Source organism: Anopheles maculipalpis, chromosome 2RL (genome assembly GCF_943734695.1).
Source record: "Anopheles maculipalpis chromosome 2RL, idAnoMacuDA_375_x, whole genome shotgun sequence".
Classification (NCBI taxonomy): domain Eukaryota; kingdom Metazoa; phylum Arthropoda; class Insecta; order Diptera; family Culicidae; genus Anopheles; species Anopheles maculipalpis.
The window spans coordinates 52,496,095-52,520,525 of NC_064871.1; the positions used below are offsets into that span (position 1 = coordinate 52,496,095).

General features: G+C 44.7%; 4 protein-coding genes across 5 annotated transcripts in view; 1 reads left to right on the top strand and 3 right to left on the bottom strand.

Moving 5' to 3' along the window:
- The window catches only part of LOC126557136 (double-strand-break repair protein rad21 homolog), a 435,365-nt gene that overhangs the window by 334,322 nt on the left and 76,612 nt on the right, over nucleotides 1-24,431 (bottom strand). The gene's annotated exons all lie outside the window — the stretch shown is intronic.
- The window catches only part of LOC126557093 (protein Peter pan), a 326,012-nt gene that overhangs the window by 209,823 nt on the left and 91,758 nt on the right, over nucleotides 1-24,431 (bottom strand). The gene's annotated exons all lie outside the window — the stretch shown is intronic.
- Nucleotides 1-24,431, top strand: part of LOC126556751 (uncharacterized) — a 97,624-nt gene that overhangs the window by 40,224 nt on the left and 32,969 nt on the right. The window lies entirely within an intron of this gene.
- LOC126557661 (acyl-CoA Delta-9 desaturase-like) lies at nucleotides 784-10,119 on the bottom strand. Its single transcript, XM_050213515.1, has 7 exons — nucleotides 10,083-10,119; nucleotides 8,017-8,441; nucleotides 7,667-7,932; nucleotides 7,532-7,602; nucleotides 1,718-1,903; nucleotides 1,452-1,647; nucleotides 784-1,386 (listed from the first exon to the last, which is right to left on the bottom strand). The coding sequence occupies exons 2-7, from the start codon at nucleotides 8,432-8,434 to the stop codon at nucleotides 892-894; spliced, it is 1,632 nt and encodes a 543-aa protein (XP_050069472.1). The 5' UTR covers nucleotides 8,435-8,441; nucleotides 10,083-10,119; the 3' UTR covers nucleotides 784-891.

Genomic DNA, 24,431 nt, shown 5'->3' on the forward strand with positions numbered 1-24,431 from the left:
TTGGTAAGGATAAGTAAGTAAGCATAAACACCAGATCTTTTCGTTATTTTTATGTTTATCAAATTATGATGCTTTCTTTTGTTAAAAATAAGGCATTTGTTTGTTTTCAATTATTTTTTTTTTATTTTATTTTGTTTTATTTGTTGTTTCATGTGTTGTAATCCCCACCCCAAAAAGAAAGAGTAGAATCCCCACAAACATCTGTACAAGAGACAATGCTCTCTCTCTCTGTACAGGCGAAGAACGGCACGGCTCATCTTTCATGCAATCCGTTCTTCCTAATTAGCTTACTTAGCTTAGGTGGTAGGGTAATAATAGGGCATTATCATCAAAGAGTCACTATCGTTAGTATCTTGGGATAGGATGCACAATGTCGCCAAATGTATGTTCTGCTCCTGTGTTCCTCGCGTGAAATATATGATGATTGTATATAGATGATAAAACCTTCGGTGAGCAAGTAAAAAAAAAACATCACAACATACTTCTTATGTGTAGACAACAGGCTTGGAGAAGGCACGCAACACGGCTCCTGCCCGTCGTATTCTTCTGTTGTTGTCCGCTCCTGATTGGTTCTGAGAGCAAAATTAGCGTCCACTGTACATTTTGGTATTTCATTGAGCAATCTCCTGTCGACAGATTGAGCTACAGAGCACCCGCGAATGTGTTTTTGATGTGTTTAAAAGTAAAGTTGTGGCCCAGCGAGCAGGATCGATCCGTACCGGCAGAGTCGGCCCTGACCCAGGGTCCAACATATTCTGCTAGGTAGCGGGGTAGTACTTGAATGCGAGTAGAGATCGAACCGATGCGCATGCTCGCTTTTTTTTTGGTGGGCGACTAATGCGAACGAAATCATGACTAACGGTGGTAGCCAACCTGCAAATTCCCCGTCGTCTAATGGTGACTTGATGCGTCCGTGGTCACTTTCCGCTTGACGAGCGCATTATCATTGCAGTCGACGACGTTAAGTGCCGCCTTACCCTGGGCGCCCACTGCAGTCTTGTCGACGTTATTGTTCGTTTGCTGGAGCAACAGATCGTCCACCGATTCCGGCACCGATTGCTGCTGTTCCTTGATGTACTTCGACAGCTTGTTGTAGATTTGGTTCGCTTCCGTCGTGCGGTTCTCCTCCTCCTGCTGGCGTCTCATCAGCTCCTCGTTCTCCTTCGACAGAATGTCCTCGTCCCGTTCGGACTGTTTCAGCTCGTCTGGAATGAGCGCGTAACCGTCCGATTGCAGTATCTTGGGCTTGGGCGTGTGGATCGAGTTGTACGTCGGATTGGACGGATGCTTCCAGATGTTCCACAGCGTGGTAAATGCGCTACGGCCTTCGTCTGTACCGTACGTATGGTGTGACTTGTCACCAGTACGCATCACACGGTTTTTAACCTGCAAACGAAACCGCACCATTAATTGCCGTGTCCACGTGCTCGATCCGTATCCTTCAAACTTACCATGTTCGGGGTGGCCGTTTTGCGATCGTACACTGCACCAAACTTTGCCAAGATATCGATTAGCGTACCGGTAAGATTGAGCGGCGTTCCGTATTCCGATGCCCGGTAATCCCACGGGAAGGCATGATGATAGTTGTGCCAGCCCTCGCCGACAGCCACGAACGACACAAACATGTTCTCCACCGGCCACATGGTCCTGCACGAGATACGAGAAAACCGGTCGTTCATGGAAATGAGCTTCCTCCATGCACACGAGCAATACTTACTTGTCATACGGACGTGTTCCAAACATGTGCGCCGCACTGTTCACCGACCAGGTTCCGTTCAGACTGAGCACCGTGCGGAAGAAGAACGCTACGAAGAGCGCGTACCAAGGGTTTTCTCCCCAGAAGTAGACCGGGATAGCCGTTGGACCAAACAGGGCGAAAATTGTATAGAGAAGTTTGTAATGGCTGCAAATAAAGAAGCAATGGAGCAAAAAGATAGATTATAATGCATTTTGTTTTAAAGCAAATTGATGCCGCATTTGATATGCACGGTACACAATAGATTCGCAATGGTAATGTGGGGGATTTTTATGAATTAATTTGCCAATGGAATGGCTCTTTTTGCTACACGGGTTGACCGCAATACAGCTTATCAGAGCCCCTACTTCACCGTTTTTTTTAATCATCCACCCGCCTAATCGTGCGTGATAATCTCTCAGCAATGGAGAAGCTGAATGTGTTGGACGGGATGGGAGTAAAAAAATCTTATGATCACTACCTTCAAGTAAATTTTTTTGTCAGGTATCTCCAACAGGGAGGCTCGCACGGAGACCACACAGTAAACCAGTCCTATCTCATCTAATGCATGCCTTGATTTCTTAGAACGATTGTTCGGTAGCCTTGAATCAATGACTTCCTCCCTGCAGCGTGGTTTACCCCGATCGATGTAATTATTGACTGCGGACCAGCGTGTGGTGAGCCTTTGATTACAATAAGAAAGTTGCCGCTAAAAACTGGCTTCCAGCATGCAGTGGCCACTGATCGAGCCGCATGAGCCCTGTTGCTAGAAACTAATGACAATCTTGACGACTCATTTAACGTTTTCTTCTTCCAAGTCTCTGCGATTGGGACCAGCAGGGCGGCAGGACACCGGACCCTTGCGGACCGGAGCGAGCACATTGCTGGTGTCGTGTTCTACAAACTATCAAACGACGGGACACGTGTTGTGCACGATCGTTCCACCGATCCAGCGCGTATTGCGCAACCGATGTTTTGTACTGTTCGGACAAGATGGATCTTTGTATCCTGTCCATCGCCAACACTATCCATCAGTTCAAGGATAGCGCGAAAGCAAACGATTCAAAGAACGCCACACAAATGAAGTGCCCTGGCCGTATGCTCTGCACTCCACCATCACCATCCCTACTTATCCCCCCACTTACCCCGAACATTACTGTTCAGACGGGTGCCCGGGGATGCAAAACTGGTGGTCGATGATGAGCCGCCAACTAATGCTGCTGCCTAGTGAACTGTGACCATGAATTGAAGTTCAATTACGCGCGCTGTGCTCTGCCCCGCGGGTACCCAATTGTTTGCGCACGTAGTACTTACACTTGGCACGAGCAGGCCCAATCGCGGCACGATCACTTCATCTCTGCGATCGAAAAGAGTTTGAGAGATCTAACCTTCGGTTCGGCTGAGAGTGTAGGCAACCTTCAGCCATCATCTTGGAAAGGATCGGATGCAAGTGCAGCTTTTCTTTGCAGCGTTTTGTTTGTGCATTAGAAGAGAGCACATGAAAATGGCGCCGCGTGCTACGGGCGGTTAGCGATAATTGACGCCGTCACCTTTCGGGTGCTTCGGGCAGCGGCAAATAGCCACAATCGTTGTAATTTGGAAGGTTTGTATTGGAATCTATATTTATGTATGTATGCTTGGTAGCAAGCGTAAAAACCAATCCCCAACTGATCTACAAAACGATCAGTCTTCATCATCGATTTGAAAGGTTATAAATTGCTGTTTACCACCGTTCCATCCACCGTTCGACCGTTCGCTTCCAGCGTTTCCTTGGCGAATTTCATTAGACATCTTGCATACAAACTTAGCGATCTCAGCTTTGGCAGAAATGGTTTGACGCACGGAACCTAGCAGGAAGCGCTGGGTCGTACACAATCCACTCATTCAATGTAGAACAGTGTGATGGACAAACCACATTAATAACTTCAAGACCATCTGAAGCCGTCTGCGTTTCACTGAACAATGCACCAAGGACACCGCAGACAAACTATCCCGCCATCCGGTTATCGTTTTAGACTTTCTGCACTACGTCAACCAACCGAATTGAGTGACGCGAATGTTCCATTTTTATGTGACAGCCCATTTTTCTGTCGCCCTCTTGTGCTATCCTTGACCTACTACAATCTAATGGTAAGCGCTTCCCTCGGTTGTTCATCTTCATACCGATAACCAGCTGATCGGGAAGAAAATATTCTAAAGCAAAACAACAACGAAAATGGATTGAATAAATTTCAACCAACCAACCGTCTCGATGATTCGCGTCATCTCCAGACATATACAAAACATACTATATGACAAATTAATTTATGCAACACGGACCAAAGCGATATCGTTTTGGTGTGTTTGAAGTTGCCACAGAGGCCTTTTTTTTATTCAGCTATTCAGTATACGGTTACATAACGTTCCCTTTCTCGGCGATCTGCATTCATTCATTAATGCTCATCCCAACCACTCGCCACGCCACTACGAAACGAACGACGTGATAAGTGAACCGTTATCGCTGAGACCTGTTTCTAATTTACCACCCCTACAGGTACAGGTACAGATTCAACATAAATTCGTGATCAAATTTAACAACCAACTTAAAACGCGAACCATCGCCAGCATGCGTGACATTCGACGGAAAACGATACACCTTACTCGAAGTAGTGACACATGACACAGCAGACACCGAAAGCAGCTTCGCAAAATCTATACTAAACCGCCATCAATCATAATGCATGACCTCGTTTATTTTTTTTTTTTCTTCTGGCTGACAAGATCCGAGTCACTCATACACACAAACGGAAGCCATTGGGTGTTTCTATGAAGGAAAGCCGCCGAAGGTTATTTAGACAAAAGTTTTGTCGCTCTGTTCGAACAGTCACCAGGCTCGGCGTCCATAAGAATGCACACATTTTGATTGATCATAGTCCATGTTGAGGGCTAAGCCGCCACAAGGATGGTTAACCAAGAGGGCCCTTCTTCAGGCTGCTGTCGGAAAACCTCAAAGTTACACAGCCAAACGATACAGCAGCTGGTTAGTGCCGATCAGAACTGATCTTGTAGCTTGTATCCAATCGGGCCATACTTGGTCTCGGGGACGATGCATATACAAATTATTTCAATCTCATATGTAAAGGTCGCCAGCAACGAGCATGGTGTTTTAGGCAGTCGAATGGCTAGACCAGATCTAATGAATCGCTTTAATCACGCCCGCTTTAGTGACTGTGCGTAAGAATTGATGGAAATTGGGAAATCACCCAGTAGCTAAAGTCTCGCAAGCAGTCGCGATCATTTGTGTATTTACTTTATGAAGATGATACCTGTCACAACGTTGTTTTTTTTTTCACACTTCCCAACTGATCATTACCTTTAGAACCGAAAAATGCTAATCCACAAACCGATCGATCATCAATCAAGATGGCATCGTACAACTTGCTAACACACGCCCAATATCATTAATACAAGCAGCTGTCAGATCCCCCAAGGTACGGTGCACAGGTGTTGGGTTGCTTTGAGGCAGCGTAACCTTCTCGCAGCTTAAAGTACTGCAGGTGATTGACTTTTGCTAGCGTTTCTGTGCGAACATGCCGAAAAGAATCATCTTTCGCTACAGTACGTCAATTGCGTAGCCGAATTTTCCACAATCTCCACCTCGAACTCATCTGTTCCAGCGATCGTCCGAATCCGACGTCGGAAATGATCGACGCACACTTTTGCGCTTCATTAAGCAATTTTCTACGGCACACTGGCAAAACCATTCCGATTCTAAGCCCATAGCTCACGCCACGCAGCTTTCCGACTGATGTTGATTTAACAAACGGAAAACAAAGCTACACAGACGTCACGAGGAAACCGATTCGCTCTAAGGCAGAAATAAATTAATCCACCCAATGGAGGTGTTGCGGGGGGTTTTGTGCGAACGTGGTCGCGAAACAAAACGACGAAATCCTTCATCCTCTCTAATTCGAAAACAAAATGGACACACACACACAAAAAAAAAATCAGCTTCCTGCACCGTCTGATGTGATGAAATTGTTTCAAGAAATTGGAATCATTTTATGCCTTCTAAGTAGCGTGTCAAACCATGCATTTCGCAAGGATCGCTACCCGTTGACCAAAGGATTAATCATGACGGGCGGACGATTTTGTACACGATTTTGTAGAAACCTCCCCCAAGTCAAAACCATTCGCTGGAGTCAACGGACAAAATTTATTCTATTACTTGAGTTTCATATATTCAGACTTGGACTTGGAGGCCGTTTCGCACTAGATGTGGCAAGGTCAAACGGTCTCTGCCGTCTAGCTCGCGCAGACATTTGTGTCAAACTCTCAAACAAATTTTATATATTACCGTTTGTACACCGTTTTATGGTGGTGCACAAGCAGATGAATCGAACCAAACTGAAGCGGATATGCTAAAATTGTGTGCGATAACGGGGGTTAGATTAATTTAAACCCCCAAACTAATGAAACAGCACACCCTCACTCATCTCGTTCGACTTGGGATATCATCTGATGCTGGTGGAATATCATGCTACTGCTACGTTTGCGATAATTGGTGATAGTTTTGCAATATTATCTGAACCTCTTGCGAGGGATGTGCTAACATGCATTGGCCTTTAGGATCACGATCTGCGCGGGCTGAAACCTTGAGTTCGATAGCCAAAACTTCGATCGCTACATTCAAACTATTGGCAGATTTTAATGTTGCATTTAGAGTCAAAACTTTCCTTTCGTAGCTCTCTTTCTTTTCTATTTCAACACCGGGAAGGTGTAGACTTTGTCGTTGTATCTCTTTCCGAGCTGTGACCAGAAGGTGGCAGAAGAAAGGATGGTGATCGCGCTGCATAACTTTAGTAAGGGTCCGGCATCGACCGACCGTCAAAAAGAAACAGATTAGGCAATCTCTACGACTACGACAGCGGCAGCACGGGTCGACGCACGGGTGTGCGTTCGTAACGGCTTGGTTGTCTCGTAAGATTTGGGGCCCACCGAAAACGTTAACAACAATGAAGCAAGCAAGCCCCAACTGAGCGGCGATGCGAATAAGAAGATGGTGAAGAAGAAGAAGAAAGCTTTGCAATAAATATGGTGCAATACACCCGGCGCTAGACCCACATACTAAAATCCCCGTTTCGCCTATCGGAGACTCATCGATTCATCTCGGTTCGTGGCGAAGCCTGGTGACGTCGTGACGCGGAACGTATACACCCAAGCCAGCATGAAAGTTTAATGTTTTCAAATGCACTACTAACTTTGTGTGTTTTGGGGGATGAACTGGAGTAGAAAAAAAGCGAGCTCCAAGGTCAGTAGAATCCTAAGCGGGGGCTGTGGACACACCGAATGTCAACGATCTCTTGGACAGGGGCCGAAAACGGTCCGAAAATGGTTTTGCGCTTGGACACGGTCATTAACAGCGACCGCCGAATAATGGAAAACGCGTACACGATGGCTCAAGGCGGTACACGCGTACACGCTGTATACTGTGGTAAGTGCCACCGCCTCATCAGAGGTCAGCTCTTTCACCACGCACGATGACGCGATGATCTCGGTATTCACTTTCGTTATGATGGGGCTCAGCAATTGCACACCGATTCATTAGTAAGGTTCGGACACTCGTGCTTACAGCCTCACTTGGGCCTGTAATTGATCGATGGACAGACACCTCCGTATGAAGGTTAGGTGCATCTCATTATGAGCGGTCGGGTTTGGCCGTGAATGCTTCGCCTCGTGTGTCTCGCGAGACGTTGTGGTGTGCCAAGTGCTAAGCCTGTGGCAAAATGGCGGTCAGTAAACAAGATCGGTACTTACTTCTTTTGGAACATAATCAGCGGATCTGCCTCTAGATCGGACATGTCGATCTTCTTGCCGTATTCAATCACCTGCGAATGAGAGTGCGCGGTTTTTTTGTATTCAGCATTTTTGGCCACGTAACGAACAATTTACCTTCGGGTGCTTGCGGGAAAGCAGCCATCCAATGTGGGAGAAAAAGAATCCACGATTAGCGTTGTGCGGGTCGGCGTCCGTGTCCGAGAACTTGTGGTGCTGTCGGTGGTCGCGTACCCACACGTACAGGCAGTTCTGTCCGGCCAGCGTATGCATCCACAGCAGGATGATCCTCAGCCAGAGCTTCGCCTTGAACGCCCGGTGAGACCAGAGTCGATGGGCGCCCATCGTTACACCCTGTCCAGAGGCGTACATGAGCCACAGTGCTGTACGAATTGAGAAGGATAAACGACAATCAGCGACACGAGCTGTCAAACACGCACACAAACCTCAGAAAGGATAATACGCACTGTACAGCGTTGTGCGATAGTCACAGTATCGCCAGAAAGCCAGATGCAATCCCACCCAGCCACAGATGTGCAGCAGTAGAAATCCTACCACATTCTTCCAGACAATTTCTCGCTTAAAGCTGAAGTCCGTACCGATCTCCGACGGCAGAATCGGTGTGGCAGAACCAATCTCCTTCAGCTTCCGGTCGACCTCGGCCTCGTGCACCGCACTGCTGCAGGTTTGTAGCGCCTTCTCAAACTGTGCTCCGGATAGGGTGGAATCCGAATGGGCCAGTTCAGCGACTAGGCTGGCGGCTGTTGGTGCTCGGCTCTGTGGGTCAGTCTGTGATTGTTCTGGCTTTCGGTCGGCGATCGCCGTCTCGATCAGTTCGGGTGTTTTTGCGCACAGGATCGTTTTCGTCTGCGAGTCGGCTCCCATCGTGAGGCTGCTGGTGGATGAAAACAAAAAGTGTAAAAAAGAATAACTCAATATCTGGTCATGCGTAACAACGCTCGTAGATGATCTTTCGGAAGCAAGAAAAGGGCGATTAATACGATAGATTGCTTTCTAAAATATTCAAACGGGATAAGGTGATTGTCCAATCGCCTCGATAACGATGCGCCATGTTCTACAATGCACAGATGCAGTGTGACATCATCGTTTTGCATGTGCGCATCGAACCACATACTCCCGTTGTGTCTGCAATGGAATAGCACTAAAGTTCCAACACTGAATGGCTTTCGAGTGCAGAAGGATAGTCATCCCTGCCCATGAGCCAGCCAGCCTCAACTCCTACTCTCCGATTTTACTTAGTCTTGCGCAATGGCACACTTGCCCACTTGTCTGTCTCACACCATGGGCCATCTCGCGGTCATCTCTCCTTGAGCTCCTTGGGATGCCCTAAAGCCCTTGACGGGGCGTGTAAATGTGTTGTGATGACTAGTGTGCCGTGATTTGACGCCACCAACTTTTATGATTCTCTCGTGCCATATTTCTCCATCGAACGATCGATGTGCTACGGTACCGGTTCGCGCATTCTTTCTGTGGAGAAAAGATGATGGCTAATAATGGCCGCCCAAGTCCGTACGCCTTCCCTACGAACGGGGTAGGTAAAGACAAATTTGCTCACCGAATGTTCCAACCAGCTCGAGCACGAGCAGATTTGTGGGCTGAGTTCATGATTTATGTCCACTTTGATGGCGTCAGGGTTATTAGTGTGTGTGTGTCCGGTGCTCATCTGGACAACAGACAACGAACAGTACTACACCTGGCACCCTTCGTAGGTTTATGACCCTCAGAGTGGGCCAGGTGAATAATGGGAGGTAATTTTTTGTCACATTTTCACGGGAAATCAATCAAAGGAATCCATCCGATGTCACATGATTTCCGGCTCATTGTCACGTGGCGCTGGACAATAGCTATCGTCAAGTAGGAACTGATCAGAGCTGGCTAAACCACTCTCACTGCTAACAGTGGGCCATAACTCACACCCAATTGCGGGTGTGAATACTACTGCTGCTGCAATTGATCGAAAGCAATAAAACTGGTTTGACATTTCACCTACCCAATCGTACATCCTGCTCGAGAGGATCAGGCGCAGGTCTGAAAGTCAAACTGTGTATTGACCGAGGCATTGGCCCAGTATGAATTACGGTGCGTCCCGAGAACTGACGCATCTCGCATTAGAGGGAGGAAAATGTGGATAAATTACATACTGCAGGCACGAGTCCGGGAGATACAGACCTGCAGTCGAGCAGGCGAGGTGGCGTAGGCGCAGCTATCCGTTGCATGCGCTCCCTTGCACCTCTCAGGGCCAGGGCAGTGTGGCCGTCAAGGGTGCATACCGCAATTACACGATTAGCAGTAGATATACATATTTACAGCACACTCTACTAATGCACGGGTTAAGGTGGAGAATAAATCACCGCGAACTGATCACCATGTGGCGTACCAGACACAAAAAAGATCTCTCTATATCTTTGAACTTCTGAACGCTTCTATCGAGCTTTCTACTGTCCGGAAGATCATCCAAAAGAGCGAATAAAATTAAAACAAACACCGAATATTACACAATTCTACGACTCACCTGTTAGTGAAGATAGAATAGTCGCCACACTTGATAACGTTTCTCACTTTCGTTGTGATGCCGACGAGATGTTTTTGTTTTGTTTTTTTTTTTTTTGTCGTCCGGATGCCAACGATTTGATATCACTTTCACTGATCTAATATGTATTCTCTACTTCGCTTTTTTTCACACACTCGATCGTTTCGTCGATCATTCACAGCTGTATCACTTTCGTTCACTGTGATCGCGGATGTGAAGTGTTTTCATTTTTTTCACAAATTTTTATTGCACACACACACACACAAGCTTTCCGTGAGATTCTTCAGTAGGATCGTCAGGATGCGCTGGTCACTCTTGAGGCACGTTCACCTGCCGCTTGTAAACTGGGCGTGCGTTCCACACTCACTGACCGCTGACGGGCGTCTGCAAAGGATTGAAAATCGGTTTGATTTGAATCCTCTCACTAGTAGTATGGTTCACGATCAGATCGGGAGGTTAACTTCCACCACGCTCTGTCACACGACCGGTTACGATCGTTAGTGATGGACGTTACGCAATTTATGAATTTCGATTGCCGAAAAACTAGCCTACTCTCGGTTTCGATCCTATATAGGCCATGGACTGCCCGACCACTGCCTACCGGACGAAATTGAATAGGAAAGATTGAGTCAACCTCCACCAAAAACCCCAAATACCACCCTCCCCAACACGTTTGATCGTCGGTGCTCACGAGATCCGACCCGTACGCGACTCGTTTCCGTTCCCCAAAAACACAACCAAAAAAACTGCACTGAGCGACACGGGACTGACGTGTAGCGAGACGGGTGACTGCTTTCGGCGGAGCCGTTGCGTTTTGCTACTAAACTATTTGGGTCTCCAAAAAAGCATTTAGAAAACACACACACACACACACACACACACACACACATACACACAGACACAGAGATTCGATTAGGACGGTGGCAGGTCGGGCAGCACGTGGACACTTTTAAAATTTGCTAAGAAAGAACGAAAGAACCACTACCATCCAAAAAACGTTAGGAGAGGAAAAGCTAAGTTCAGCGAATGAACCCAACGCCAGGGTTGACGAGTAGTTTATATACTCACTCCTACCCCTTTTCGAGTAGATCAAGCCGGACGCAAGATGAGTGCGCGCGATCGCAACAGACAAAAGCTGTTGTGCTTTCTCGTTCACCCATCTCGTTCGACAACATACACGACGCGTAAAGAGGAGGGCGCAAAGAGGGTTAAGATAGTAAGATGAAGAGCAGATTGTGAGCCACGAGAGCCACAACACAATGGTGGTGAAAGAATGGTTTCAAGCTAGCCCACAACAGTTCGAGGGTTTCAAGTGATGGAGGGGGTGGCGGCACATTGATCATGTCAACGATCACGTCGCCGATCCTAAACGCTTAGACTCACAGGTGACAATTGTCGGGTGCACATACGGACCGGAAGGAAGCTTAGGGCGGAAGGATAACGAGGTGGCCCGTCTGAAAAACTGCCCAAGGATGCAACGAAAATTATAAGCGATTGATCGCATACGCGCCCGAAGTAGTTCGATTGGTTGGAGAAGGGGTTATTAAAATGGGGCGGGAGTGGTGGATGATAGTCTTACGATTCTATGGTTACAGATGACTGGTGCACCTTGGTTTTGGAGTTCGGAGTACAGCATAAATGCTCAAGGCCTAATGATGGGTGATTTTTGTGGGGGTTTGGCAGAGGCAGAACGCTAACAGAGGTGAACAGAGAGGACGAAACCGGACGATTTCATAGATAGGCCCGATTTCGGACGGTTCGATTAGATGTAACGTGACGAAATGCAGCTAACGGAGCTTTTCAGAGCGATGTTTTGTGTTGTTGGCTGAATGAAGCTTTGCATGCGTCACATAATAAACTAGACTAGGATGATGGTCCGGATGGGATTTGAACCTCGGTCCTGCCATGCAAAGACCGGCGCCGCTGTCGACACTACCGGGCCGCCCATTGATTGGTTGATTGGCACATAGCCAATATTAATAGCCAGCTCATTCTAGCTAGGTAACGACTAGCTTATAAAATATGTGCAAGCTTGAGCTGCAAACGTCGATGGTATGTAGTTATACTTTTAAATATATTCTTTCTTAGAGCAAAAATTGCTTTGTAGATAAAAGAATAACTGATAAAAACACAATTACTCTCTATACTAGGCAAATGTCGAAGTGACAGAAATTCATCTAAAAACGCAACAAAAAATTTGAAATAATAGATAGAGAACAATAGATTCTGATAGAACGGAATATATGTAAAATTGATAGAATCAAGTTTTTAGAATTAAATGGCATGAGGAATAAGGTCTTTTTTTTAAACGATTTGTAGGATTTATAAAGCACTTTTTACAATTAAGCTAAAAAAAGTACGCCCTACGCGGTCGTCATAATGAAATTAAAAAAATAATAATGACATAATTAATAAAAATACATTTGGTTTAGACTGCTAACGAAGGGGTTAAAGAATGATTTTGGCAGTTTTTGAAAAGCGCATCAACACTGCATCGAATCACACAAATAATTGAAAATCATTTTCAATTTTACTGTTGTTAAATAATGCAACTTGGTAGAACACAGTTTGGAATTTATTTGCCTATCATTTTTATACATCTTTTTTAGGGTTGGTTTTCTAAAAAAAAAAACGATTTTTGCACTCGTCACTACCAGCGTTGACGCCCAGAGAAACTGTTGAACATTTTCTACCTTTAACAAAACTGACAAAAATACATCGTTTGATGACCCTGGTGCTCTCCATACCCTCACGTTGTATGCTTTTTTTAGCCGTAATTTGACAACTTTCTGTCAATGTGCGGATTGAACGATTTTTTTCAAGTGTCATCCTTTGACTAAATGACAAAAAAAGGACATTCAAACGTGCTTTGTTTGTCAAATGGAATCTTTCAAATGACTAGCAAACGCATTGTTACGTGAATGATTTCATAAATTCAACAGTAAAAGCATGGGTTCGGATAATAGATCACCATACTTGTGATAAGAAACGCATCATACTGTCAAAAATCGGTACCAAACAATCGGTACCTGGATGGCAGTACAGCAGGGAATCATCTACCTGCTAGATAGTGTTAGCAGACTTCGCCGGTCGAATCCATGCTTAATTCCTTCACTCATTATCATTTGTTTGCTGCTGTTTTGCAAACTGGGATTACGATTGTACGTGCGAAAAGATGAAAATCATCTTAAAGGTCCAGAAGTGTCTGTTAAAAAAAAACGCACCAAAACAGAAGAATTGTGAGATATATGGCAGTAATGGAAGTAATCATGAAACGATATGTTCAACTCGACTGGCCCATTAGCTGCGGATACTCCGCCGGTTCAATCATCTAATGACGTAGAAAAAAACCCGGACAACAACAAAAAGGTTTGCTTCAATACAAACTACAAGTTAACAAGAAGAGAAAAAAATATTATTACGACGCAAACCCGTGCGAGATTGTAAGCAGGATCGGAAATTACTTCTTCGATGGAAATTTGGTTCATCAAACACCAATTCTTCCCTGCCGAGAGGATTGCGAACGCGATACAGGCAGGGATAAGGAAACGGTCCGAATCATTAGTTCATTGCGGTGAAGGTGAAGCTCAATTAAATTAATCGAATTTAATTATTGTATCATTGCTCAATCACCACCATCGCACCGTGCAGTGTACAGCCATCCTGTGAAGAAGTGAAACAAGAGAATTTTTGAAACCACACAGCACGTATCGTTCACACTGTTGGCCCTAACGCAATGCCTCTAGGATCGTATGCACGGGACAAAATGACAATAAAACAATACACGACTGCCGAACGCAAATGAATGTAGTGCAATGCAGATTTCGAGTGCGATGAATTCTACCCAATTTGCCGAACAATGCAGCACCGGTCGCGTAACGTAAGGTTTCACAGTTCGCCGTTAGCTCGTCATTAGCTTGCATGTGTCACATTAATGTTGATCCCCGTTTGGCGTACCGATTGCGGAAGAAATAATTACTCACACTTCGTAAGGCAAATAAATTGGACTACCTCAACACCAGACCGACTGGGGGACGACACATTGTCGTCCCCCCAGGTCGAGTTGAGCCGAGCGAGACCTCCTTCACGGGCGTTAGTGCCAATCTTCAAATGAAATGTGCTATTTTTATCAATTTCTCGTCCATTTCAGTGGAAGGAAATTTGATTTGGATTTGGTTTTTGATTAATTTGGTCCCGCCAAGCGCTTAAAATCGACGTCATTCCGTCAAGTGCGGGATCAGTCAGTCAGTCAGTCAACCGACACTAATGATATTTTATCATCTGCTACGCATCTGCCCCGTCGTGACATTGCGTCTCCGAGAGTTGGGAGGGAGGGCGCTCTGGTGACATTCGCGTCACTAATGTGGACGCATCCGCCCAAAGCTTTACTCCGGTTGATAGAAACGTCACAAACGGGGGCTTAATGTGACCGCCAAAAGGCAATACTCTGCAACGCATCAATGCACTTCTTTGCGAGAAAAGAAACTCACCTTCGTTGTTAGTTCACTGGAGTTGGGGGAGACAAGACCGACCTAACACTCACACACTATTTCACCACAGTCAACTTTAAATAGACGTATTTGCTTGCTTTGAACAATGGGTAAATAGATCACAAAACCACACTACACACGCTGGCTGGCACCCTTTTCTGGCACGTCAAGCTTACGCACTTATCGGTTCTCCGCCCGAAGCAGCCTGATGCTCGTTGTGGTCGCAAAGAAGTACTACGTGCAGTGAGATTTTCCACTGCCCAACGAACTGGGCGGAAAAAAAAATTGGCTCGCAAAATATTTGGACAAATTTTTGCATTGCTTCGCGTTTAATTGCGATTTAACAGGGACGATGGGACGATGCAGTGACCATAATGCATTGTCCATCGAAGTTTACCTCGTTGCATATGGGTATGGTGGTTGGAATCAAAACATCGGAAAGTAAAACAAATGCCAACAATCGGCCCAACGGTTTAGGTCAGCACCAGAACGCAAATCCACCTTGCGGGTCAATATTGAACCTTTGCGTTAGCTTATTGCATGACACCACGACGACGACGGCACATGCTGTAACGGATGGAAACATAAAATGTGCAAACAGTGTCTCGGCCGGACCAAACATCAGCACCATTTGGAGGATGTGTCACTGTGTCCTAAGATGAAATAAAATTCAACAAAAAAATTCTCTCCTTCCCACGCCAAAAGCGTTCTAGGTGTGGTTGAAAAAATCAATACTTTTTCTATTACTCCCGCAAACACATCAATCTGACCGATCGATTGGTTGGTACGGAACAGCAATGCATGTGTGTGGTTGCTCGTTGTCAGCACATTTGCGGGGACACACAAATGTTGCCGGGTATGGCAATTGTAGAACCACCAAACGGGCACAACACTTTTGCTGACTCGTCCACGCGTTCGCGCACTTCGGTGTGGTTGTAGCGCCAGATTGCTTTCCCATCGCTGTTCGGTTTGGCGTGATTTGATAACTGTGACATCGGGAAATCCTAGAGCATATGAATGCAAAAATCAAAACGTCTTCCTGGTGTCAGAATCGGGTTAAACTTTGAGCGAGATAGGTAGACGTCAGAGATTTCAATGACACTTAAGAGACTTCGTTATCAACTGGAACTCGTCTAAGGAACTAAGGAGGTCTCGTTCATTCTAGGGACATCTTTCAAAGCGCATCGCCTTCCAAGGGGTTTGAATTAAGGGATCTTGTGGCCTTTAAGCAAGTATGCACTGGCAAAAGCTTCTAAGCTTCATTATGGACTCACTTATCCACCATCACCCTGCTGATCAGTTCAGTTATCTTGGTTTAAACAAATTAAACCCAGTTCGAATATATTATTGGCACATTTGCCGAGGCATATTATTGATTTATAGTTATTAGTTTGTAACAAACTTCTTTTATATAGTATTGAACAATTTATTTGCGGTTTTTGTATCGGCGAGTGATCGTAGTCCATACCATAACATAGTCGTGCGCACCCTTTTTTTAACCCTAACCTAGGATCGTGACCCACATTCTCCAGGATTATATCTGTTGATTTCTATGCTTTCTACTATTTCCTTCGATCCTCGCTCCCCAGTTCCACCTGGAGTGGGGGATAGAAACCTACCTGAATAATCGCGAATGATCAGGTGACAACAAATCGATATCAACGAACATCTTTCACCTGAATCATAGGGCAAACGTACCAATACCTCTGTATAACCAGCCTGTACAGAGGGATTTAAGTCCTAATAGCAAAAGCTTTAACAATAAACAAACTATATCCTTCAACCCTTCCCTTACACTCCTTCCCTTTTCCAATGCCCACTCTAATCACTGTTCAGATAAATAAGAATAGGTTTAAGCTTCTCTTCTCTCGTAAGCTGATGTCCTTCTGTAAAACAAAAATATAAAAAAAAAATTTCTTATCCTGCGGTGGGTTTTGCTTATTTTCCCACACAAAATTCAGTCTCCTTAAAGGAAAATATAATGTCACAAAAACAGCAAGGCTAGGCAATTATTCAAAAATTATGAGGAAAATTAAAAACGAACCCATTATAAACATTTCAACACATTCAATGTATACTTAAATCATTGTCTATAAAGAACACTACTACTACTACTACTACTACTACTACTACTACTACTACTACTACTACTACTACTACTACTACTACTACTACTACTATAAACGAACTATATCAGCAATAGTTATAGTTTAGTGATAAATTATATTCGCAAAAAGTGTATACATGCAACCTAATGCAACCAAATACCGTAAACTGGCGAATGAGGTCTTAATGATTCAAACCTCAAAAAAAAAAAAAAACAATGCAAAAAACTTGTGAAAAACACATTCATTCTTCTGTACGAAAACTGTACGCGTAGGCTGTCTGAAGCTGAATGATTCTACATAAAAAATATTGAACTCAAGTTGCATATTTGTCGATTGTTTTTGTATTGAATCTTTTCGTGTTGTTGTTTCTGTTTTTAGATCATGTGCGGAATAATACTCTTGGACCGAGAAAAAATTGTAACCTCACTTACTTACTTACTTACTTATCAGACGCTACAACCGCTTTGCGGTCTTGGCCTGCCCCAGCAGAGTCCGGAACCGCTCCACCACCAATCCGTTATCCCGGCCTTGATGACGGATGATTCCACGCCACTTCAATCTGGGCCTACCTGGCCTCCTCTGTCCGTGTGGACGGCCTAAAATGACTTTCTGAGCTGGGTCGTCCAGTACCTTGCGTATAACATAGCCAGCCCATCGGAGCCTGGCGAGCCTAATAAACGACAGTGAGGTCGTTATACAGTTCGTACAGCTCGTCGTTGTAGCGGCTTCTCCATTGTCCTTCCACACATACGGGGCCAACGATCCTTCTGAGCATCTTCCTCTCGAACGCGGCTAAGAGGTTGGGCGCTGGCGGCTGGGACGATAAAGGTACGATACAGTCCCAGCTTCGGCCGTTCGCGAAAGATTTTTTGAGGTGAGATGTGTTTCTGAGATGAAAAATTGTAACCAGCATTTTGAAAACAAAATAAGGACACTTTAATAGTACAAAAAGTAAGCTCCATTATTCGGAATTCTTTATCTTCGGATTACTTTAATTTCTCAAACTGCAAAATAAAGACTATGTCATAGAGAATCACCACTGGTAAATCACCAAAAACTAGTCACAAGAAGATGCCGAGCGATTGGGCGAGCATTCGATTTCGATCCATTTCCTGCACTCTTTTTCACATCGACTCTTTGTGACACATTTCTCATGGATGGATCCACAGCGCGCTACAACAAGACAAAAGACTTGCTCGATACAGCAGAAGGCGAACGTGTCATCAAAAAACAAACCTACTGCTCTCGGTGTTATCTGCAATTAACACGCACTGAATGGGTAGATTTTTCGGGCATGATTTTTATCGCGTGCACGCCAAACATTTCCGCATTGGTTCGGGCCCCAAATTGGAATGGCGGCAAATGGGAGCATTGTGGTGTGGTCGAGAATTTCGATCACATCGCAGTGACCTACACTCGAATTCGAACGCGAGCTCCAACGTGCCCATGAAAATCAGTAACCTTGCACTCTCAAAAAACGACTGGCGGCCACACACCGGAAAGTTTGGGATGGTTTCATTTTTCTTAACATATTCAAACGTATTGGGGCTTATCAATCTAACCATTTCGGTTCTCATGCACCTTCGTAAACTTTGAAGGTACATTATAAGGGCCCATTACACCGCGCCAAGAACGCATATTAATCAACCGCCTTATCGTAAGGCCCTTCGACTTCTTTTGCATCTTCTTCATCTGGGCGATAGTGTATCGCGTCATCCGTATCCTTGACACTCACACGTCCAAGCCGCAACTACAGTTAATCAACATTTGACACCTCCACCTTCAAGAACTGTGCGTTTGCTGAGGTTTGTGATTGTTTATCATGCCAGCCAGCTGAACGAACCATTAATGGAACTTTAAAATACTCTTTACCGTGCAAATAACGCCACCAAATGTCGATGGAAACGGTCTCGCTATCGCCAGAAAAATATCAATCGGTCACTTTACAGACCCAGGCCCGAAAAGGTATCTTCCCTCCGCCCAGCGACGCAATGGGGGGAAGATGGTTGACCTTCAAAACAAAACCTAAGCCAACGAAACACTGCGCTCCGGCGATCCGAGTTGGCGGCACGCGCATGTTGGCCAAGTGACGGAACCGTGCCGTGAAACATTTCGCCCATCACATCGCACAGCACACGTTTGCACGGTCAGTTTTGCCTGCTTTTTTTGTGTGTGCGATGCTAACATTTCAAGTTTGTAGCAGTGAAGACAAGACGCAAACGGGCGGCAGCATCTGGCAGGCTCATTACCAGCACTTGCACTTGGTAATGAACAATTTCGCTGGCCTTCGGATCGACACACCGTCAGGAGAGCCAACGCTTCAATCCGAGCCGGTAACGAACCGGTTTTTATTTTTTTATTTTTTTGCTTCTTTGCTATGAAAGTCTTATGCATCTTGCCCGATGCTGCAATACCCACAACCTTAGGGGGGCTCCGTTATGTGAGCAGGCTGGTACGGTAAAGCTCGGTTCGGGATGGTGCTTAATGCGCCGACCAACCGACACTGTCCCGTGCAATCGTGCCCTGGCGAATAACACAATGCAACGTTCGTTCGTTCGTTCGTTCGTTTGATGTTAGAAAGCAATCGAAACAGGGTCAGGTGGATAAACAAAACCGACAGCACCAAGATTTGATTGATGAATACGCATTTTTGCTCATTTTAAGAGAAAGAAAAAGGGAGCACATTGCTCCCAGCATGGCCACGCTTTGGGCTACCTGTGTGGTGGTGGGTGTGGTGTAACGTTGCGCAATGGAAAACGTTTTAGGTGAGATTGGGAGAATACTGTCTTTCACTAGCTTTCGCAGCTTGTGTCTTGGTGGTTATGATACATTGGCTGAAAGTTTCAAATTTTTGCAAAACATTAGCAAAATTCATCATAAAATTTGGTGCCTGAGAACCAGAACAGGAGAGTTGTAAAAATAATTAAAAAGTAAATTACAACATAACAATTTCGCTACAAGGAAATGTTTTATCGAAAGCAAAAAAAAAAGGTTTAAAATGGTTCGGGCCGGTGGTATCGGCAACAGTGGCGACAAAGACCGTGGTTCAAATCGCATCCGGACCGTTACCCCGTAGTGAGGACTGACTATCCAACTACGTTGTCGGCGTGACCTAGAAGGTCTTTAAGCCAAGAAGAAGAAGAAGAAGGTTTGAAATGAAATTCTACAAATTTTTAGCAGTTTTTAAAATTGTTACTCAGAAAAAAAACTGTGGGAAAAATTCGAGGATTTCTGGGAACAGGGAAAAATCTAGAAAAATAGCTTTTGGTCATTTAAAAAAAAAATTTAAGGTATAACACAATTATGGTGTAATGTTTTTATGTTTAATTTTAAATTATGTGAAATTGTTTTTTTTCTTATAAGAACAACGTTCATAATATTTTCATACATAATTTATACATTTTTTACCGAGTATGCCCGGGATTAAGGCAAAGAATAAGGTGGGAATGCCTTACCAATAAGATCATAAAACTTATTCAACACAAGCGGTGTTGGCAATACGGCACTGGACCTTCATAAGCAATTGTAAATAAATAATTAATAATAAAATTTATACATTTTTTTAACATCTTAAAGAGAGTTATGGGGGGCGGCCTGGTGGTGTAGGCGACAGCGGCGCCGGTCTTCAAACGGCAGGACCGGGGTTTAAATCCCATCCGGACCGTCTCCCCGTAGTGAGATCTGAAAGCCATTTCGATGGCCGGCATGACCTTAGAAAGGTCGTTAAGCCAATAAGAAGTAAGAAGATGCATAGTTTGAATCTTTTGTTTAGATGTTCTAGGCGCAAAATATTTTCTCTTTCAAAATTAAGTCAAGAAATTGATTTAAAAATTCTTAAACCTAAATTAAAACATCCAATTAAGACGCCAATGTGTAATGTAGATATTTATTTGAAATTATATGTTCCAATATATCGGGGAAAGTGGCTAAAAATCCGCAAGATACCCATGTAAGATAAAAAAAAAATCATAATTTACACACAGTCATGCCACAGGAATCCTTACTTCATTTTTGCATGCCACATGTCACCCTGTAGCTGGAAGGCTACAAATCCGAAGCCACACACAATTGAACTTTATTGTGTACCGCACGTTTCGGTCCATTTAGCGGTTAATAAAGTTTTATTGTTATACTGCTATTTACAAAACATTTTGCAACATTTATAACCAACTCAGAAGGACACCAGCAAAAAAAAAAAAAATCTTTCAATGGCCACACCGGGTGGAAGTGTCTTTGTTCGAGGAGAAAGAAATTCCTCGCATAACTGTGTCGGTCGGCCCGCCAAAAGTGGTGAAGCTGAAGAAAAAACATGCTTCGACTACAGCTAGTGCCGTGACCTATAAATTTTCAATTAACCTTAAACTTTTCTGTTGCACTTCGGCGGCAGAACTTCTTGTCTTTCGTTCCCTTTGACCCTTGGTGAAAAAAAACCTGAGCGCCATCGTAGCCCTTTTTTGATTTGCTCTTTTTCGACCGATAATGAGAGATTGGATCTGCGCTCTGCCGATTCGACCGTCGAGATGTAGATTTTGAAAATTAATTTAAATTATATGAGACGCCTCGGTAATCATAAGTGTAATGTGGTTCATCTCGGGCATTGATTTAAAAAACCTCTCCTTAGATGCCATCTTGTGCAGGACGACAAGAAAACTGTTTAAACGACACGTTGACTTTGACCGCTTAACGGACGTATCCTGCACGGGTCCGTCGTGTATGCTTTACGATAAAGCGCGATCGCGAAATTGCACCGACGGTTTTGTGGGCGCGAACGGGTTTAAGCCGTGCATGGTAATTAGCCAACTGCACTTGAAGCACCAACCACATCGAACTGGGCAAACTAAGGGCAGGCAGGCAGGCAGGCACAATACTGCCGAACGTTGAAGGTCATTGCGAGTACCGCCCCTAGGGCAACCTTTTCGTTTTGTTGTTGTTGTTGTTATTAATTTTGCTCCAAGCATCATTGCACCAATGTCAACAACGATGGCGTCCATGCTGACCCTTGACGGCTGCTGCGTGTAAAAGGGCATGCTAACAAAATGCAACGGTAGCGATGCTTGGATTCAGTCAATCAATGCAATGAGCTGGTGTGAAATGCTGCGTGCGCACACAATGAACGCAGCTGCGTGTTTGTGTGAAATATAGCAGATTATCGTTAATACTGTGCTTTCTGCTCTCGTCTTTGAATTTTTGGTAGGTTAAATTTGTAGCACATAGTATGCATAAATACGATATTACTTAATACAATAAGGAGGGTCCGTTAGTAGAGGGAAACAAGCGCAATAAATGTAGAAATGATGTTTGAAGCAATTTCAATTGTGTGCAAAAGGATTGAAACGAGAAAAAGGCGTTTATCGCCTTTCATAGTGTAATTCAAACTATGATTAATTAGGGCGGCCCGGTAGTGTAGGCGACAGCGACGCCGGCCTTCAAACGGCAGGACCGGGGTTCAAATCCCATCCGGACCCATCCCCCCGTAGTGAGAACTGACTAATCAACTGCGTGGTATCGGCAGTCTAGAAAGCCATTTCGATGGCCGGCATGACCTTAGAGGTCGTTAAGCCAAGAAGAAGAAGAAGAAGATCAATTGAAATAATTGTTCCCAAAAATGGAGTGGATTGTTTTAATAAATTAGTGTGCTCATTTTTAACAAACACCATGTTTAAGAGCGTGATCGAACACTAGGGTTGCTGTGATGATGCATATTGGGGACTCTTTCTCTCTCTCTCTCTCTCTCTCTCTCTCTCTGCCTCACTTCTTCCTTCCCTGAGGCAATTAAGTTGGATCCACATTACATCCCAACGCTGGTGCAACGGAGATCTATTGCTTTTTTTTATCGACTCTCCTAAATCTGTCTTGTGGTTGACGAACGCCAAAAAGAAAGTGATTTCCAAACCGCACCGAGTTGACTAACACACAAATCCTGATTATCGAACAGATTATACGACTTGCTGTGTTGGAGGTTGCTGTGGCCGGTACAGCAACGAACTAGGTAAGCATTGTCGTTACCAGCTACGATCCAACGGGATGTACCACCTTATCATCAGCATCGCCAGGTCCGTAATGACGACGAGTCTTTTTCGTATGCGGTGAAGCTACAGCAGTCATTCATGGATTTTACGATGCACGAATCATTCGCCCCATGGTAAGCTTTTCTTCTTGCGGTTACGTGTCGGTCCGCTCGTACCACCGGCCTGATCTTCTCCATCCGTTGCCACAAAACCACTCGATGCAAACACCACGGCTAACCTTCACTGTCGGACTCAAGATGGCGATGCTGCAATCGCTCGGTGAGCCCCGGTTTTAGCGTGCGTGTGGACGATACTGTTTGCGGTCGGGAGTACTTTTACCAATAGAACGGTTCACTGCCTGGCTGCAAATACACCAACGGTACCTCCACAGGTGTTGTCGATGCCAAGAGTCAACAATACATCCTCGTCCGTGTACGAGGGGATTGGAACGTGGCGAAAGTTAGGACAAGGCACGGGGCAGATCTACAAACCGACCCGCTGGTAATCGTTTTGACATTGCACGTCAACGTTCCAGCGATATGCTGCATCGAGTGCGAATTCAAACTGCGTTCTGCAGCCCAAGCTAAGTAGGCTGAGTAGAGCGAAACATCATTGTTACCACCGCCGAAGAAGTGGAACAGGTTCGATCGATCCGCGTGTGTGTGCATTCTCTGCACACAATCGAACCATTTTTAGTGACGAAAGAAAGCAAGAAACCTAAGGCTACAAAGTCTGGTGACGCATTAGCTAATTTGCATTCGGCGATCAGACGTTTCGTCATCTGTTTTGTCTAGTCCAACGTTTTATGAGGTTACACAAGTGTCTTGTTCCTTGTACACCTTCTGTAGCGTTGGATATATTTGAAATTTTTGCTATCAGCATCTCAGCAAAATTGTGCAAATGTATTCAGTCACCGGTTTTCGGATCACGAGGAAAGACCTATCTAGGAACATCCAACGGCGCTTTTGAATCCTATCTTAAAGGTTATACTATACAACATGACGATTCACAGTAAACCGTTAGAGAGAAACGAAATCTACTAGGAGTGTTTCAACTACGACTAGCCTATCAGTTATCCTTGGCCTAAATCGTCCTCGTTTCATCAAGTGTAAAGTCTGACTGCTTGTTGGTGGCTCATATTACTTTTAATGTCTAATACAGCATTGTCTTCCTTGCTATACCCGAAACAAACAGGTTTCGTCCAACTGGTGTGGCTTAAATCATGCATATTCAATACTTCACGAGCACAAACATGTCTTTCACGTTTCAACTTCATTGTACTGGAAAAGTGAATACCGTATGGCAAAATACAAACAAAAAACTACACTTCTCTCGCTTATGGCAAGCGTTGATCATGAACTTCAGTGTACCACTGCTAACTCAATTATAATTTCGGAGCAATTGTAAAATGAGCCTTTGCCACGCCACATACCGTTCCGCTGTCCCACCTGCTTCTTCTTTAAGCCATTCTTCGCCAAACCTTCGTTGGAAGCATCGTCATGTGTAAGAGTTGAAAAATTGGTAGTTTTTACCGCGCTGGAGGCCATCCGATGGTCTTGATCAATTACTACATTACGAGCTGTACACACTGGGCTGCTGTTCGAGTATCATTATATCTTCATTGCGTATTTTCCATGCCAAAGATTGGCTTTTATTGAGCTGTTCGCTACCATCGTCCAGCCTCCGATCGTCCGAATCGTAAAAGGGTAGGAAAATCTAATCTTC